The following is a 15,088-nucleotide window of genomic DNA, read 5'->3' as shown; positions in this document are numbered from 1 at the left end:
AACCCTCCCAGCAGTTCTTGGAGGAGACACTGTGATGATCACCCCTGCGCACAGGAGGAAATTGAAGCCTTGTGAAGGGAAGTCACTCACAGAAGTCACATGGCTAAGAGGCAGGGATGTCCTGGTGAATGTCCAACAACCGGCTCTCCAGGGGAAACGAGTCTCATTGGTCATGCTTGCCAGTGGTCTTGGGCTCCCACCAGGACATCACTGATCCGGGAAGAGATCTTCCCGGCTCATCACAGAGCTCACCAGCGTATCAGATTTCTGCCACACACAAGGAATTGCAAGAGCATGGGTAAAGTATAAAATTCAGGAAGTGCTCAGTTTCAACAATTTATTGCCTGTGTTTTGAATACAATGTCTCTAGCTCGAAGAGTACATAACTTAGTCATTGATGATGCTTATGTTTTAACAACCTGCATGCCATATTCCTAACATCGAGCTGCTCGCTCTTACAAGGCAGCACAGCTGGAATTTAGACGTCCCTGTGACTCCCGAGCACTCTGCTGTCACGACCCTCCTCCTTGTGAAAGCATCCGCGGGGGTTTTCAACCCTGCTTATTGAGGAAGCTGGAGTCCCCTCATTTTTCTAGGCCTCCCCCCACCCTATGGCAGATCCCCTCCCACCCCAGTTCTCAGACCAGCCCTGTCCTGGGCTCTGCCGGCCCTCTCACTGTCAGGTCTCACCTGCGGGCATCCCCCAGCTGACAGGCAAAAGCCGAAGAGACCAGGCCCGTGACGGGAGGCAGAATCCTCAGGTTTGACTGTTCCCCTCTCTCTCGTTATGCTTCACTTTCTAGCAAAGCCGTGAAGATGGCTGTTAGAGGATGGTGTCTGGTGCCTCTGCTGAGTCTTCCAGAAAGGAGAGCCTACCTCAGGGCACGAGGTGGGAGTGTCACTGGGCCGACGCAGGGAGTGAGGCTGGGCAGTTTGGGAAGTTGGTGAGAACCAAGGCCCCACAGGCGTCCAGCTGGGCCTGGAGGGCCGTGCTGGTAGCTCTCCCACGGCCTGCCCCTCTGAGGCACAGCCCAGGGGAAGGATTGACACCACAGGCATGCCTAGGACATGGAAGAGCCCCAACGGGGGGCGGGGGAGGGTGGGGGAGGGCGTTGAACTGGGCCACGGTGTGAGCTGGAGTCGTCATGGAGCCACAGGTGGAATCTATGCAGGTTAATTACACTGGAGGAAAAGAATTTTTATTACAGTGACTAAACAAGAGATTTGGCGTGCTCTAGCCGTAGGCCATAACTATGGCTGGAATATTTGGGAAGACACTGCTGTGAGCAAATGTGACAGAAGGGGTGATTTTTTAAATATTTTTAATACATCATGAGATACATTCTAATGGACACTCCAGAATAAGATTTTCATAGAGTAGAGCTTATTTGATGACAAGGAGACTTGGGACCAGAGTTGACAAGTGATTGCCTAAGTTCAGCAAATTGAGGGCAGATCTGGGACCCAGGTGTCCTGATTCATAAGAGAAAAAGGAGCATTAAGAGATATATACTCTTGAGGCCACAGGGCTGACTTCTCTATTCTCCAGTATGGGTGTGGACAATGCTGGTCCCCAGAGTTAGGGAGACACCAAGGAAGGGACCTGGAACTTGCCAGAGTTTCTTTAATGCAGCCAGAGCTGTTATTTACTTAGTTTTTTGCAGGAGGTGATTCAAGGTCCCATGACCCTACCCTAGGCAAAGTATATGCCATGAAATAGTAGATATGTAAGAGTCGATGGGAAGGAGAGATACTTAGAATTACTTAACTCAGCAAATATAGGAGAGACTGGCTTGGCTGCATTCTTCTGGCCTTCCCAAAAGACAGAATGTCAGGGGGGCTTTTGAGAGCTGAGTTGGGCTTTGAGCAGATTTTAGTTCTGCTTTGTCAGCTCAGTCATGTTCTACCTTTCTCCCCCGCCCTGCCCCAGTCCAGCTGCAAGGCATTGCCCAACATCTCGACCAGATCTGTTGCTCTGTTGGCAGAGCCGGGACTCAGTGCTTTACCCCACTAGTGGTGCCTTGAAATCTCTGGTCATGCCGGACTTGCCAAACGTATCATCACGAACCTTTCTGGGTTCCATTTACGTTGGTCGTGTGCACAGCTTACTTGTATGACCCCATCTGAAGAGGCAGAATGGGGAATGCAAACAAAAGCCAGGTGCCGTGGGTGCACACCTGTTTTAAATGAGGCAGGTTGTAGTCCTCTTCCTCCAGGAACACACACACACACACACACACACACACACACACACACACACACACACACAGACTGCTCCGTCAGCATTCTGTCATGCTATTGTCAGCTTGGAGGGATGTGATTAACAATAAATCATCCAACATTAAGCACTGACAAAAGTAAAAGAGACCTAAATCTCCCTGAAATCGTTCTAGAGATCAGGGTATTTATTCTGTAACTCCCTGGGTTCCATCCTGGGTGAATACAGAAGACAGGCTCAGGATAGGGCAGAACTAATCCCATTTAGTTTCACGAGACCATCGGAGGAGTGTTCCAGCATTCGGGGAGAGGCACGGGTACGTCCCACAGGTGCAAAGGGAGTGAACGAGTGAGGAATCGGGGGCCCTGCATGCAGCAGACAGGCCCGCCTCACTGAGAACCACTTCCCCCAGGGAGCTGGTAGATGACTTGGGGTTTTATCTGCCTAGAAAGAAATAGGGGCTCCATTTTCTAGGATGCCTCTTTGAAAAGAGGGGAACTGTATGCATAGGCACCTATTCTCTGTGTGTAAGAAGATAGAGTCATGGAGTTGTTCCAAATAGTGTCTGTAAGCAAACACACAGCCCGTTGTGCCCTGGGATGGCGGGAGACTCTTCTCCCAAGTGGGTGGCCAGGTTTGAAGTCTGACAGCCAGGTGTGTCGCTGAGGTGAGATAGGAAGGGACAGCCTGTGCTTGGAGGTTGGACTCGGTGCACCTCCTAGCCGTCACTTGGAGAAGTCATTTCCTTCTGACACATCACAGAGGGAAATTAGTTTCTAAAGAAGGGTTAGGTCTAGTGGAAATCGAGGGGCGAGGTAACAGGGACTGCCTTACCCTAGCAAGAGAAGAACTTGATGTGGCCACATGGTAGATCTTCCTCTCCAGCGTTAGGGTCTCCCAGTTTTCTTAAAGTTCACAGATGTGTAGTCCGTGTGTGCATGTGTGTGTGAGTGTGCGTGTGTTCTCGTCTATATATACACACAGGAGGACACAGACTGGGAATGTGATTCCTGAGTCCATAAGTGTGGTTGACGGACTAGGTTTACCTAAAAGACCCTTTAAGAGAAAGCTCTTGAAAGATGATTACAGAATTGAGACACCATCATTTAAAAGTGCCCGAGGCAAACGCCTTTGAAAATTGCAGCAGCGGAGGGACAGAGAAAGAACCACACAGCCCTTGATTGTTGCGCTGTTCCCTCAGGACCCGTTCTCCCCCTCCCCCTCTGTTTCTCATCTGATAAGAGCGGGAGCAGCACTAAGACCCCTCATCTATCTTATGAAAATCCGATTCGGAATGGCTGTGATCAAAACCAGCTGGCTGTCACCAGCAGTGGCCTCGCGCGGAGGGAACCGCTCAGAAGCATTCCGTATGTGGGAGTGTCACGGGTGGCACCGATCAAAGTAGCATTTTTTTAATAAATATATATAAGGAAAAATACAAAACCTAAGGATTTAGAATAAAAGCGGTGTAGTTTGTCTTGTTTTTTTCAGTGTAACACGAAGAGGATGAAATAGAATCAGATATGCCTGGTTTCTTACATCCGCGCTTCCACGGGCGGCTCGGAGAAGGCGCTCCGTGTCACATTAATGCTGTCTCGCTCATCTTGGGCCTTATTGAAGAGAGTGGAAAGTTCCTCAGTCTCCATTCCTTCCAGCCGCTTTTTGCTCATCACTTTTAAAGTCCTTTACCCCTCCTTGTCCTTAACACATCTGTGCAGATCAAAGCTGGAACCCCCAGCAAGCTCTGAGAGCTGTTCGAGTGGTAGAGAGCATTCCTGTTCCTTGTTCATTTCCTTCAACCGCCAGCGACCCGTGGTGTGACGTTCCCTAGAGGCCACCTCGGCAGGTGGCAGTGGGGTTCTCCCAGTGTCGGGCTCCTGGGCCGAATGGGATCTTTCTCTATAGAGAACCCTTGTTGGGCCGTGCTGGTCTCTTGCGCGCTTTCTTCTTCCAAGCACTCAGTGCCCTTGGGTGAGGAGATGTGGAAAATCTCATTCTGGGGTGTTGCGTTCCTGGCTCCTTCACATACGTCCTAACATCCCTCTGGGGGTCATATGAGGAGGTCAGGCTGTCACCATAATCTACCATGAGCTGGATTGCCACTCTTAGCAAAGCCCCTTCTCTGCCCGTGGTCCAGCCAGCACCACAGCGTATGGAGGCCCAGCTGATTCCAGAAACTAAGGCAGTCCAAACCTTCCTCGTCAAACCGTCGTCAGCCATGAGAGTCACCACGGCTTGGAGGGACGTGCGGAACAATCACCTATTCCGATCTTAAGGTCTGTGATCTCCTTCCCTGGCAACGTTTAGAGAGATGCAGTTGGGCAGGAACACGGAGGCATTTCAACCTGTGGGACACAGATGAACATCCCTGCACCCCAGTGCCCCCCCACCACCAAGCTGGCACCCCAGGATGGGGCACCTTTTCTTTCGGCTCAGTCACACCCTTCCTCGGGGACCTGCTCGTGCACTGCTCCAGAGTAGACACTGGCTCCGCCGTGCCTGTTCCTCAGCGTTTGCGGTTTGGGTGTCTAAGCAGGATCCCAGTTTCCAGGCCCCTTTCCCCCCCACCGCCGTGTCCGCTGCCTCTCTCCTCTCCTGCCAGTACTGAGTCCAGGCGGGACCTGGTTTCGATTAGGTGAAGTCACAGGGGGAAAGTCTTCACAGAGCGGACCTGCCAGGGACCTGCAGACATGTTTCTGCCCCTCGAACCCCGACTTGGAGAGTGCGGGGGACGGATGGTTGCGGGGCCCAGGCACGCTCAGGAGCTCCTCTGAGACTGGCTCTTTCTCTTGTTCCTTCGGGTGTTTGAAGCCTGTTGCCTACTGCTTTCCCCTTTTCTTCTCTCTTTTCAAAAATTCTCCATTTTTTCACTTAGAAAAAAAATTATTTATACGATTGAGATCCGCTAATTAAAGCCATTTTCTGGTATTTGGTTACTGGAGCGTTTGATGTCTCTCTGACAAGACCATGAAATGCACGGTGTGTCCACAGGGACAGAATTTGCTGAACACGGCTCTTTGTAAATGAGGGGACACAGTGTCGCAGCAGCTCATGAATATGGAACGCCCATGATGCCACCTCAGTGGACTTGGGAACACAGATGAATCCTGTCATGTGCTAAATGAGACCAATTTCTTTCACTTAACTTCATCTTCAATCAGACCTTCTTCCATTTGCCTGTTTAAAATTCCCCATACGTGATGCAGAAGGTAACAGCATTCAGTAAAACAAAGTTTTGCAGCTGCAGAGAAAAAATCATAATGATCTCTGGTCTAAAGTTGCCATCTCCCAAAAACATGGACATTGTTTCGCTTTTGGGCTCTGCTGAGGTCTTTTAACTTTGGGCACAGAATTAGGGGTTGTGTGGACCACTCTTCCTGCGGTGTCCTTAAGCAGTATGTCTAGATTCCTTTCATGTGGATTGGTTATTGAACTTGGCTATGGATGGTGGATGTGGGCCGTTAAGAGCCCATGGATGCTTTGTAAGTGGTAAAGGGCACTGCGTGGGAAAGCAGCTCTGGGAAGAGAGTGCCTGTAACCAAGCAGGAACTTTGCCCTGGGGAGCTTAGTTAGAGGACGAAGTGAGAGGGACGGAGGTCATCAGAAGGAACGTGGACGAACCTGGCAGATAGGCCAAATGCTTGTATCCTTTACTAAGGTGTCAAGGCCAGAAAGTGCTGGAGTATAGAAGAGACTTTCTGTAGCTCTCCGGAAACCCTTGTAGTTACAACCAGGAAATCCCATTCAGAAATCCCTAACCAAGAAAGTCAGCAAAGAGTAGACCCTCAAGGGACACAGAGAGGCAAGGCTCCCTGGGGGACCCAGGGTCCAGATTAGGGGGCCTCCTTTGTTCTCTCCTTCTTGCAGAACTCAGAGTCATGCTCCAGGTAAAGAGCCTGAGTTACGCTCAGGGTGTACTCAGGTGTACCCTGCATGCTGAGTCTGGTCCTAAAAAATCACTTTCTCTTCTGCTTGTACCAAAACAGGCCAACAACATGTGGGTTTGAATGCGGGCTTATCTCCAAATCATCACGGAGATCTGGAGCCCGCTTTATTGGAAGAGGCAGGCTGGCTTCTTACTGTCGGGCCACAGGGGCTGAAAAGGAGCCCTCTGGGACTTTACTGGATAGTTAGCTTTTTAGTGTGCGTGTATGATGATATTATCCATAACAAATGTATTTCAGGGCAAATGGCAGCATCTTTGAAATCAGTTGTAATCGATCCTACTGGTGTTCCCACGTGTTTCCGTTATTTATATCAGCACCCCTTCATTCTGTGGTTTCGTCTGGTAGTCGGTTTGCTGGGGCAGATCTATTGGCAGACTAGCACTCTGGCATCATAATGAGTTTCCCATTTGGCAGTCTCTCTCTTGGAAGTGAGTTCTTACTGTTGTGTATTAATAAGCCTTTACTGGGAGCTTCCAGACAGTGGAGTGGTACAGGAGGGGGCACTCCAGAAATCCTGAGAAGAAAGAAACACTGGGAGATTGGCAAAGAGCAGTGTGACCCAGCCTCAGGATGGAAGCCCAGTGGTCCATATGGACCGAATTTGAATGACTCCTCCCCTGTAACTTTGTGCTCGCTCATCCGTTGTTTCTTGTGTGTGCCCAGGCCCTTACCAGCTAGGCCTTGCAGCTGTCAAGTGAGGCAAAACCTTTGCTGTGATGTTATCAAATCCAGGCATTATCCAAGGATTGTGCTTGGTTGTTTATTAAATGAATCCTACTCAGGCAACTTTTAAGGCTCGGTAGCACTTACACTATAATTGGGACGATACAGAGAAGATGGGCGTGGCCCTTCCCTGCGCGGGACTTCCAGATTTGAGGGGCATCTGTCCATTCACTTCTGTTTAGCTCTTCTTTGGTTTGATGGTCCTTGGGAATACAGTGACTAGGATGTGCTTTTCGCCCTCAGCGAGTTCACCATATAGGGGATGGACATAGGGCAAATTTCACTTACTCTACTTGTTACAAGGTGGTGAGGTTAACCCCGTGGCCCTAAATAAAGTATAATGGAAAGCCAAAGTAGAAGGCTCTGAATTCTGTCTGTTGGATTCCAAGGTGATTCTACAAAGGAAGGGATGTACATTTTTCTGATTCTGCTTTTATTATTACTATTTCTTTATGTGTAGTCCTCCCTTTGCAATGTTGCCATGCGTCATCAATGTTGATTTTCCCCTGAAGCACCCCAGAAGGGGTCTTGCGTAGAGCAAGCACCCATCCATGTTTCCTGGCTGGTTGATGCGGAGCCTTCCTCACCTGGCATCAGGTGTGCTCTCTCCTGCCTCACCCCATGCCGCTCTCCCTGGGGCCCCTGTGCCGACCCCACTGGCCTTCCTCCAGTTTTTGCAGTGTTGCAAGTTACTTCTTACCTCATAGTGCCTTTGCAAAGGCCATCCCTGCCTGGTTTAATCCTGTCTATCCTTTGGCTTTGAGCTATATCATCCCGAATTCAGAGACCTTTCCCAACTACCCCCCCCCCACCCAACCCCATCCAAAGTTCTAAATGAGGTCTTCTCTGAGCCGGACTAAATGCATTAGGGGGCACCAGTTCAACAGAATACTAGGTGGTCATTTAAAAGAATGAGATCTCTGAGTGTACTGATGAGGAAAGAGAAAGCAAGTTGCAGAAGATTACATGTGTAAAGCGATCCCCTTTGCAGACATCCTTTAAAGGACATCCGTGCTGCGGTAAACATGTGTTCTTTTCGGTAAATATATAGGAGGAATTGTTTTTTGTGTTTTTTTTTTTTTAATTTGACAGAGACAGAGAGATCACAAGTAGGCAGAGAGGCAGGCAGAGAGAGGAGGAAGCAGGTTCCCCGCTGGGCAGAAAGCCCGATGCGGGGCTTGATCCCAGGACCCTGAGATGGGGACCTGAGCCGAAGGCAGATGCTTAACCCACTGAGCCACCCAGGCGCCCCGGAGGAATTGTTAATAGCACCTCTAGGGAGACTGGGGCTCATAGAAGACGAGGAAATTTTTCACTTTAAACTTTTCTGTAGCATCTAAATTATTATAACATATGATATTTTACCTTTTGAACATAAGACAATTAGTTGTTTCAGCCCCGTTTTTTTCCAGTGCTCCGTGAAGACAGGGACTGTGTTTCATTTGCTGTTGTCACTGGCCCTGCGAGCTTCGCACCTGCAGGTAGCGACGCTCCATCAGCGCTCCTTGAAGGAAGGGCTGATTGAATGAATGGACAAGTGAGCAAATGCGGTTTCCCCACCGTGTGGCTAACCGGCTGACAAACAGGGCAGAAAGGCAGGTTGAGCCAGCAGGAGGGACGGCTAACGGTAGAGGCAGGGAGAAGTGCAGAGAGCAAAGAAAACCCGTGGAGTTGAAGGGGTCAGAGCTGGGAAGGATAGAAGCACGTGGTGGCACCTGGGAGGGGTGGGGGCGGTCTGGGTGAGGAGGCGCTGCCTGCCTGCGGGGCTGAGATAGAGGAGGAGTGCACCCACTCCCGTGGCCCTGGAGGCATCCTAGCCCTCCCACCTTGCTCCCCTTTCCTGAGACTGTTTGAGGTCCTCTGTCACCCCTAGGAGGCTGGGTGAGTAAGACATGGGCAACGGGGCTCTGGCATCAGTGCACTCTTTCCATTCTGTTCCGTGTGGCCTTGCTGAAGGGAAGTAGCAAGTGGCGGCATAGGGGGAGGGAGGGTATTTCAGTGATTGGTGGTGGTTGGAATCAAGAGAAGTACCCAGAACTGGGGACAATGAGTCTCAGGCAGAGCAACAGCTGTCCAGGCTCATCCTTCTGCGAAGAAAGCACAGTGGGTAGAGGATGAGCTCGCGGGTTATGGTAGAACAGAGCTGGAAGCCTGGCCGTTATCGAAGATCTCAGGTCATGAAGCTGCTTCCTCTGCTGAGCCTCACTGTTCTCGCCTGCAAAATGGGTGAGACTAAAGGAGAAGATGAAAGTAGAGCCATATAGTTTCTCCCAGGCTCAACACTTTCTCTGTTAATTATGCACTGAACACAGTGATGAGTATTTTATAAAGATGATTGCATTTCATACTTATGGTGACCATGTGAGGTGGGTGTAATTATGATCCCCATTTTACGGATGAAGCAGCTGAGGCACAGAGAGGCTAAAGTCACACAGCTGGTAAAGGGGAAGCCAGGATTGAAAGCCAGCCTCCCTGTCTCCCGGGCCTGTGCCCTTAACCACGGCGTGGGCGTCCTGCCTATATAATTAACCTACTCACTGCTTCTGTTCCTGGTCTTCCTCTTGGTAGCACGAACAAAATGCGAATGACGTTCCTGGAACTATTAATTTTTTTTTAAGATTTTTACTTATTTATTTGACAGAGATCACAAGTAGGCAGAGAGGCAGGCAGGGAGAGAGAGGAGGAAGCAGGCTCCCCGCTGAGCAGAGAGTCCGATTCGGGGCTCGATCCCAGGACCCTGGGATTATGACCGGAGCCGAAGGCAGAGGCTTTAACCCATTGAGCCCCCCAGGCGCCCCTAATTTTTTTTTAATAGTGGTAGCTTTTCAGCGAGAGCAGACCCCCATATTCCTCTTCCTTGCTGTTAAAATCACATGCTATTTTATTTTATTTAAATTTTTTTTTTAATCTGAGCACAGTTGACAAAGAAGTATTGTGTTAGTCACATTCTGAGAGTTTAGTCTGACATCCTGAATCAGCCTGGGTCCCCAGTCCAGACATGCAGGTCAAGCAGCGGTAACTGAGATGTCCATGTAGGTAGTCTGGTGAAGTGTGTGTGTGTGTGTGTGTGTGTGTATGTGTGTGTGTGTCGAGGGGAAGGTGGGAAGGAGAGAGAAAGGCAAGACGACAATTTCCAAGAACAAATTACATATGTGTAAGCCCTTGTCTGTGGTAGGAAACCAGGAACTGTGAAATTGTGAAGTTCTTTGAAGTTTGCCCCAAACCTGCTCCTCGGCCACCTGTTCCATGGGGGCCGGGAGTTGGACGGCCCCACTCTGCTGCGATGGCTCAAGCTGTCACTGCACCGGAATGTTCCAGCTCGCCTCGGCCTGGCTGTCATCGCTGGCTCTGTCCCACTCAGGCGGTTCACCGGGTTCTGTTGGGCACCAGGCTTCCAATTAGAGAGAAATCCCACTGTGTGGCCAGCCTCACCAGTGCCACTCTGAGAGGCCCCTTTGCCAAGGCCCGGGCTGACCTCTGATCTGTCACAGATGGGCCAGTCCCACACTCCTTTGTGCGCATTTGGAGGAGGGGGGTGGGGCTGAAGAGGGAAGCCCACGGGAGTCCGAGTGGACATTGGGCAGAAGTGCAGTTCCTCAGAGCTGGGAGACGCTGGGCAGAGTTGACAGGACCCAAATGCTAGTGCTGTGGAGGGAGAGGGGACTTTGGGAAGACCCCGTCCTGAGCCCTAAACCCAGCATGGGGCCTCCTCTTACCACCTTCTGAATATTCATCTCAGGCTGGACTCCACACCCGAGGAGAGACAGGAGCCGCTAACTGGCTCCTTCCAAAACTGTCACCTTGCTGATGGCGTGTGGCACAGCCAGCTTCCTCCCTGCCCGGCCGCAGGCTCCGCGCCGTCTCTGCAGCCTGGGAGCCCTGCTCGGCCTGGGCTCTGGGACGGTCCTGTCAGCTGCTCTCACCATAGATGGTATTAATCACGCAGAGTCAGAGTGAATGAGAAAGCTAAATTCCGATTAGCATAAGAGATAGAATCTTAGAGAACTTCGTCTCTAATTCCCCAGCAGGACGGAGAGAGAGACTCTGAGTTCTGCACAGCTGCTCTCTGGACAGAGGACTGGCTGAACGTGGTTCATTATTTTGGGGGTGGTGTGCGTGTGTTCTCTATCTCCCCTATCAGCCATTTCTTTTCTAAACCTCTTTTTATTCACTTATTCATTTTTATTTTTTATTTATTTATTTTTATTATTTATATTTTTATTATTTATTATTTATTAACCATTTTTATTATTTATGAACCACCCTCTTTCTCTCTCAGTCTTGTTTTCTGTGTCTCTGTCTCTCCCCCATGCACTTCCTCCCTCTCTTTCCAGGTTCAGTATCTGTAACTCCCTAGTCAGAAGCAACGACCAAAGCACAGGCTCGACCTTGACATTTCTATACTCGGGCTTAGCTGGCCTAGAGCCATGGCAAAGCCTAAAGAACGAATAGCCCAAAAGTGGCAAGGGTCTTCCCAGATGTTCTTGGAATGATGCTGCGTCTCTTAAAAATAAAATTGAATTCAATCCATGGAAACAAAAATGAAGGGTTTCTTCACCATTCTGTCCTCTCTGCGGTGTTTACCCCCCTTTATTGTTTGCTGTTGGATTGGGAATTCTAGGATTCTATCTCTTCACATGGCCTTTTCCCCTGGCCCCTTCTCTTTTTTAACTCCAACTGGTTAAAGCAAACAAAACCCGGCCTCTAGCCAGTGATGCTCATTTGGAAAAGGAAGTGCTACTTTAGGGGGTTAGGTGGTCCACATGACAAAACAGGCTCTTTCCAGCAAGTCTTCACCATTACATTGCTCTCTCTTGGCTTCTCCGTTCGCACGACTTTGTTCGTCTGATGAGAGAAGTGGCCTTGCGTGTCCTCCTGTGTCCTCCTGTGTCTGCACGTCTGCCGCATATGGAGGGTTTGAAGAAGGGAGAGATCTCTGTGACACCACAAGAGCAGTGTCATCTTTAGAATCAGCATTGTTGATTCTACCCGATCTGGCAAGTGGAGGCTCCCGGGGACACCGCTGGGGAGCCCGGTCATATCCTTAGGTATAAAGTAGTCCTTCAGGGCCAGGCTCAGGGCCCCAACAGCTGTGATGATGGCAAGAATTCCGATGACCTAATGCACATGTGGACCTTGGTCATGAGGCAATCGCTCATAGTGACGTCCACGTCATGTCGCTGCGCGTTCCTCTGTCTCTGGCCAGGCTGGGCTCATTCACCGGCTCCTCCAACCCAGACTTCTCTGAGCACAGTCTGGGACTCTCTTCTCCTTTCTTTACATCTCTCCTTGGGATAGCCACTCCAAGGGCTCCTGACCTAGAGAATACATCAGGATCACCAAAGAAATCTTGGGAAAAAATACAAAATCCTGTGCCCCGCCCAGGAGATTCTCCTCCAGCAGGTGCTGGGGTAGGGCCTGGGATTCTGAAGTCTGCCTTTGACTTCGTACTTCAGGACCACACGGCCCAAGCCTGGGAACCCCTGGAGGCCAGAGACCATGTCCGAGTGCCCATTCTACTCCCAGCCCGCAGCCCCTCACCTGGCTCATTGAAGGCGATAAGTAAGGCAAGAAGTGGGCCAGGTCCCTCCCTATCTGTCCTGCTGACCTCTTGCCTCCTCTTCTCTTTGCAGACATCCCTGTTATTCCGGATCTGGAAGAAGTACAGGAAGAAGACTTTGCTCTGCAGGTGGCCGCCCCTCCCAGGTACACTGAGCATGAAGTTAGCGGGAGGCAGAGAACATGTGAATTCATACATTCCAAACCCCGTGTACAGTGGTGCTGCCCCCTGAGTGGAGATCAGGAATTTCTGGTGATGGGTTCCCATTTTGCTAGGCATAGTCCTCCCATTTTGGTCCTTCCCAGCTACCTAGAAGGTTCTGGGGATGGTGGCCCTACGGCAATCCTGGATCTGGTCCCACCTAGAGTTCCGCCTCACTTTCTCTCTTTCATACAGCGTCCAGGTAAACCGGGTGATGACCTACCGTGACCTTGACAATGACCTCATGAAGTACTCAGCCTTCCAGACCTTGGTGAGTGGAACAGTTTTCACCCAGAGGGTAGGCTCCAGGCAGCGTCTCCTCCACGGGGCTCTGAGGCCGCCTGGCAGGGCCATCGTCCTCGGGTATCCAGCGTCCCTAGACCCAGCCTACCCCAGTGTCTCCTGGGGCCAGGCTCCCACCCGCCTCCACGGCTGCCCACTGGCTTTGGTAGACACTGTGGCCCAGTAGATCTGCCACTGTCACGCCCTGCCCTCTTGGTGTTGACCTTCCTGCAAAGAATGCCCAGCCTGCAGGAGGTTATGGTGGTCCCTCCTCCCTCGGTGGCTTTGTGGTCCCCTCACATTTTTACTCTTTAAGGCATTTCTGCCTGTCTGGGTTGGGAAGCCCCACCACACACACCCTGACCCACTTTGCAAGAGACGGTTGTCCGGAGGTCCCCTGGGGTGCACAAGCTGGTATACGTGTTTGTTTGTTTGCATTCATAGGATGGAGAGATCGACCTGAAGCTCCTCACCAAAGTCCTTGCACCAGAGCATGAAGTCCGAGAGGTAAGTAGCCACAGGATCTCCTTCTCCGGGCTGCGTCCTTCCTGCGGCCAGCTGGCTCCCCAGCATGAGCGCGGCCTTCCTGTGGCCACGGGGCGGTGGGCATGGCGTGGGGGTTGCAGGGGAGGTTGGCTGTGACAGAGGGAAAAGGCCTCCTTCCTGTGACCCAGCAATACCTCTTCTGGCAGGATGACGTCAGCTGGGACTGGGACCGTCTGTACACCGAGGTATCCTCCGAGCTCCTTACCGAGTGGGACCTGCTGCAGGCGGAGAAGGACGAGCCCGCGGGACAGCCCGCGCATCCCTGAGCCCTGGGGGGTCAACAGCCTGCTCTCCCCGCACAGAGTCATTTCTGCTTTGGACTTGAAAAAAAGGCCAGAAGCCTAAACCTAGAGAAGCTTGCAAGCAGCTTAGAATTTTTCTATGCAATATTTTGTAATAAAAATACTTATTTTCAGTAGACCACCTGGGTTCATTCCGTTGTCATAAATTACTTTATTCCGTGGCCATCTCTTCCCTTTCTTTTCAGCACCTCTTGGAAAGATTCGTCAAGAGTGAAGGAGGGCGGCTTTTAAAGAGTCTGACAGGTACGCTGCCGGCCGTTGAAGAGCGTGAGGGAAAGCTTGGCTCGGGGAGACGAACGGCGCTGCTCCTGGACGCCGTTCGCTCCACAGGGGCCACAGCGTTTGCCTGGAGCATCCGTCGCCTTGTAAGCACCTGGACGTAGGGGTCCAGGAGGTTGCCAGCTGCTAGCTGCCGGGGTCCGGGGAGGGCCTGGCGGGGTGTCGCTGACGTCAGTGAAGCTGCACCGTCTCCTTCACGCTGGCAGGTGGCTTCGCTGAGGAGACAGCAAGGAGTGGGTGTGATAAGGTGACCCGTTCCTCATGGCGGGGTCTGGGGGGCTTTTCTGACAACACCCCCCCCTTTCTCCTTTCTTCTCACAGCCCACGCCTGGGTCTCCCAAGGCGTGCCCTTCCCTTCCGCCCCAGGTTCGCTGCTGGTTCTGGTCAGCAGGGCCCAGCTTGGCAGCCCCGAGCGGTCCACAGAGGCACCTCCCGGGGAGCCTGGGACTCCCTCTGACCTTTCAGAGACGTAGCTGCCTGTCTCTGTTGCTCCCCCCAAGCCGCGTTGCTGCCTGTTTCCAAACTGTGCCGGTGTCTGGAGCAGAGCCCAACCTTCTTCTGAAACAGAGACATCTTTTGTTTTTGTTTTTCTCGCTTTCTCCCCCAACACCTGTCATCTGAGGACAGGGACTCTCCCTGCCCGCCTCTCCTAGATGCCACTTCGGGTCCGGCCCACCCAGGCTGGCAGCCGTGGACCGAGCCCCACTCCACAGCCACGGCCACGGGGCGGCCATGGGGAGAGCTGAGAGCTGCTCTTATCCTGCCTGGAAAGCCCTTCATTAAAATTCAGTAAAACAAAGAGGCTCAACACTTCAAAAACCCACTGGGGGGTTATTTTTGTATGACTACTAGTGCCCTTCCCCAGTGAGCCAGGAGGGCTCCGGAAGCACCGAAGAGACTGCGCGGCTGTTAATTATAAACTAAGGGATTTAGTGGCTCTGGGCCCCCTTTTCCTTCTTTTCTAGAGTCACACTCTTAGCCCCGATGGCCCCCACTTTGGAATAATTCCCACGGTCACTAAGGAGGGTCC

General features: G+C 51.5%; 1 protein-coding gene across 1 annotated transcript in view; it reads left to right on the top strand.

The window, feature by feature from the left end:
• The window catches only part of IFT43 (intraflagellar transport 43), an 80,464-nt gene extending 66,569 nt beyond the window's left edge, over window positions 1-13,895 (top strand). The window contains exons 6-9 of the mRNA XM_080808856.1: window positions 12,522-12,594; window positions 12,845-12,920; window positions 13,376-13,438; window positions 13,624-13,895. Of these exons, the coding sequence (XP_080664982.1) occupies window positions 12,522-12,594; window positions 12,845-12,920; window positions 13,376-13,438; window positions 13,624-13,743 (332 nt within the window). The 3' untranslated portion in view covers window positions 13,744-13,895. The remainder of the gene's footprint in view (window positions 1-12,521; window positions 12,595-12,844; window positions 12,921-13,375; window positions 13,439-13,623) is intronic.
• Window positions 13,896-15,088: the final 1,193 nt, after the last annotated feature.

Source organism: Martes martes, assembly GCF_963455335.1.
Source record: "Martes martes genome assembly, chromosome: 7".
Taxonomy (NCBI): Eukaryota; Metazoa; Chordata; class Mammalia; order Carnivora; family Mustelidae; genus Martes; species Martes martes.
This window is presented reverse-complemented; position numbering and strand designations above follow the sequence as displayed.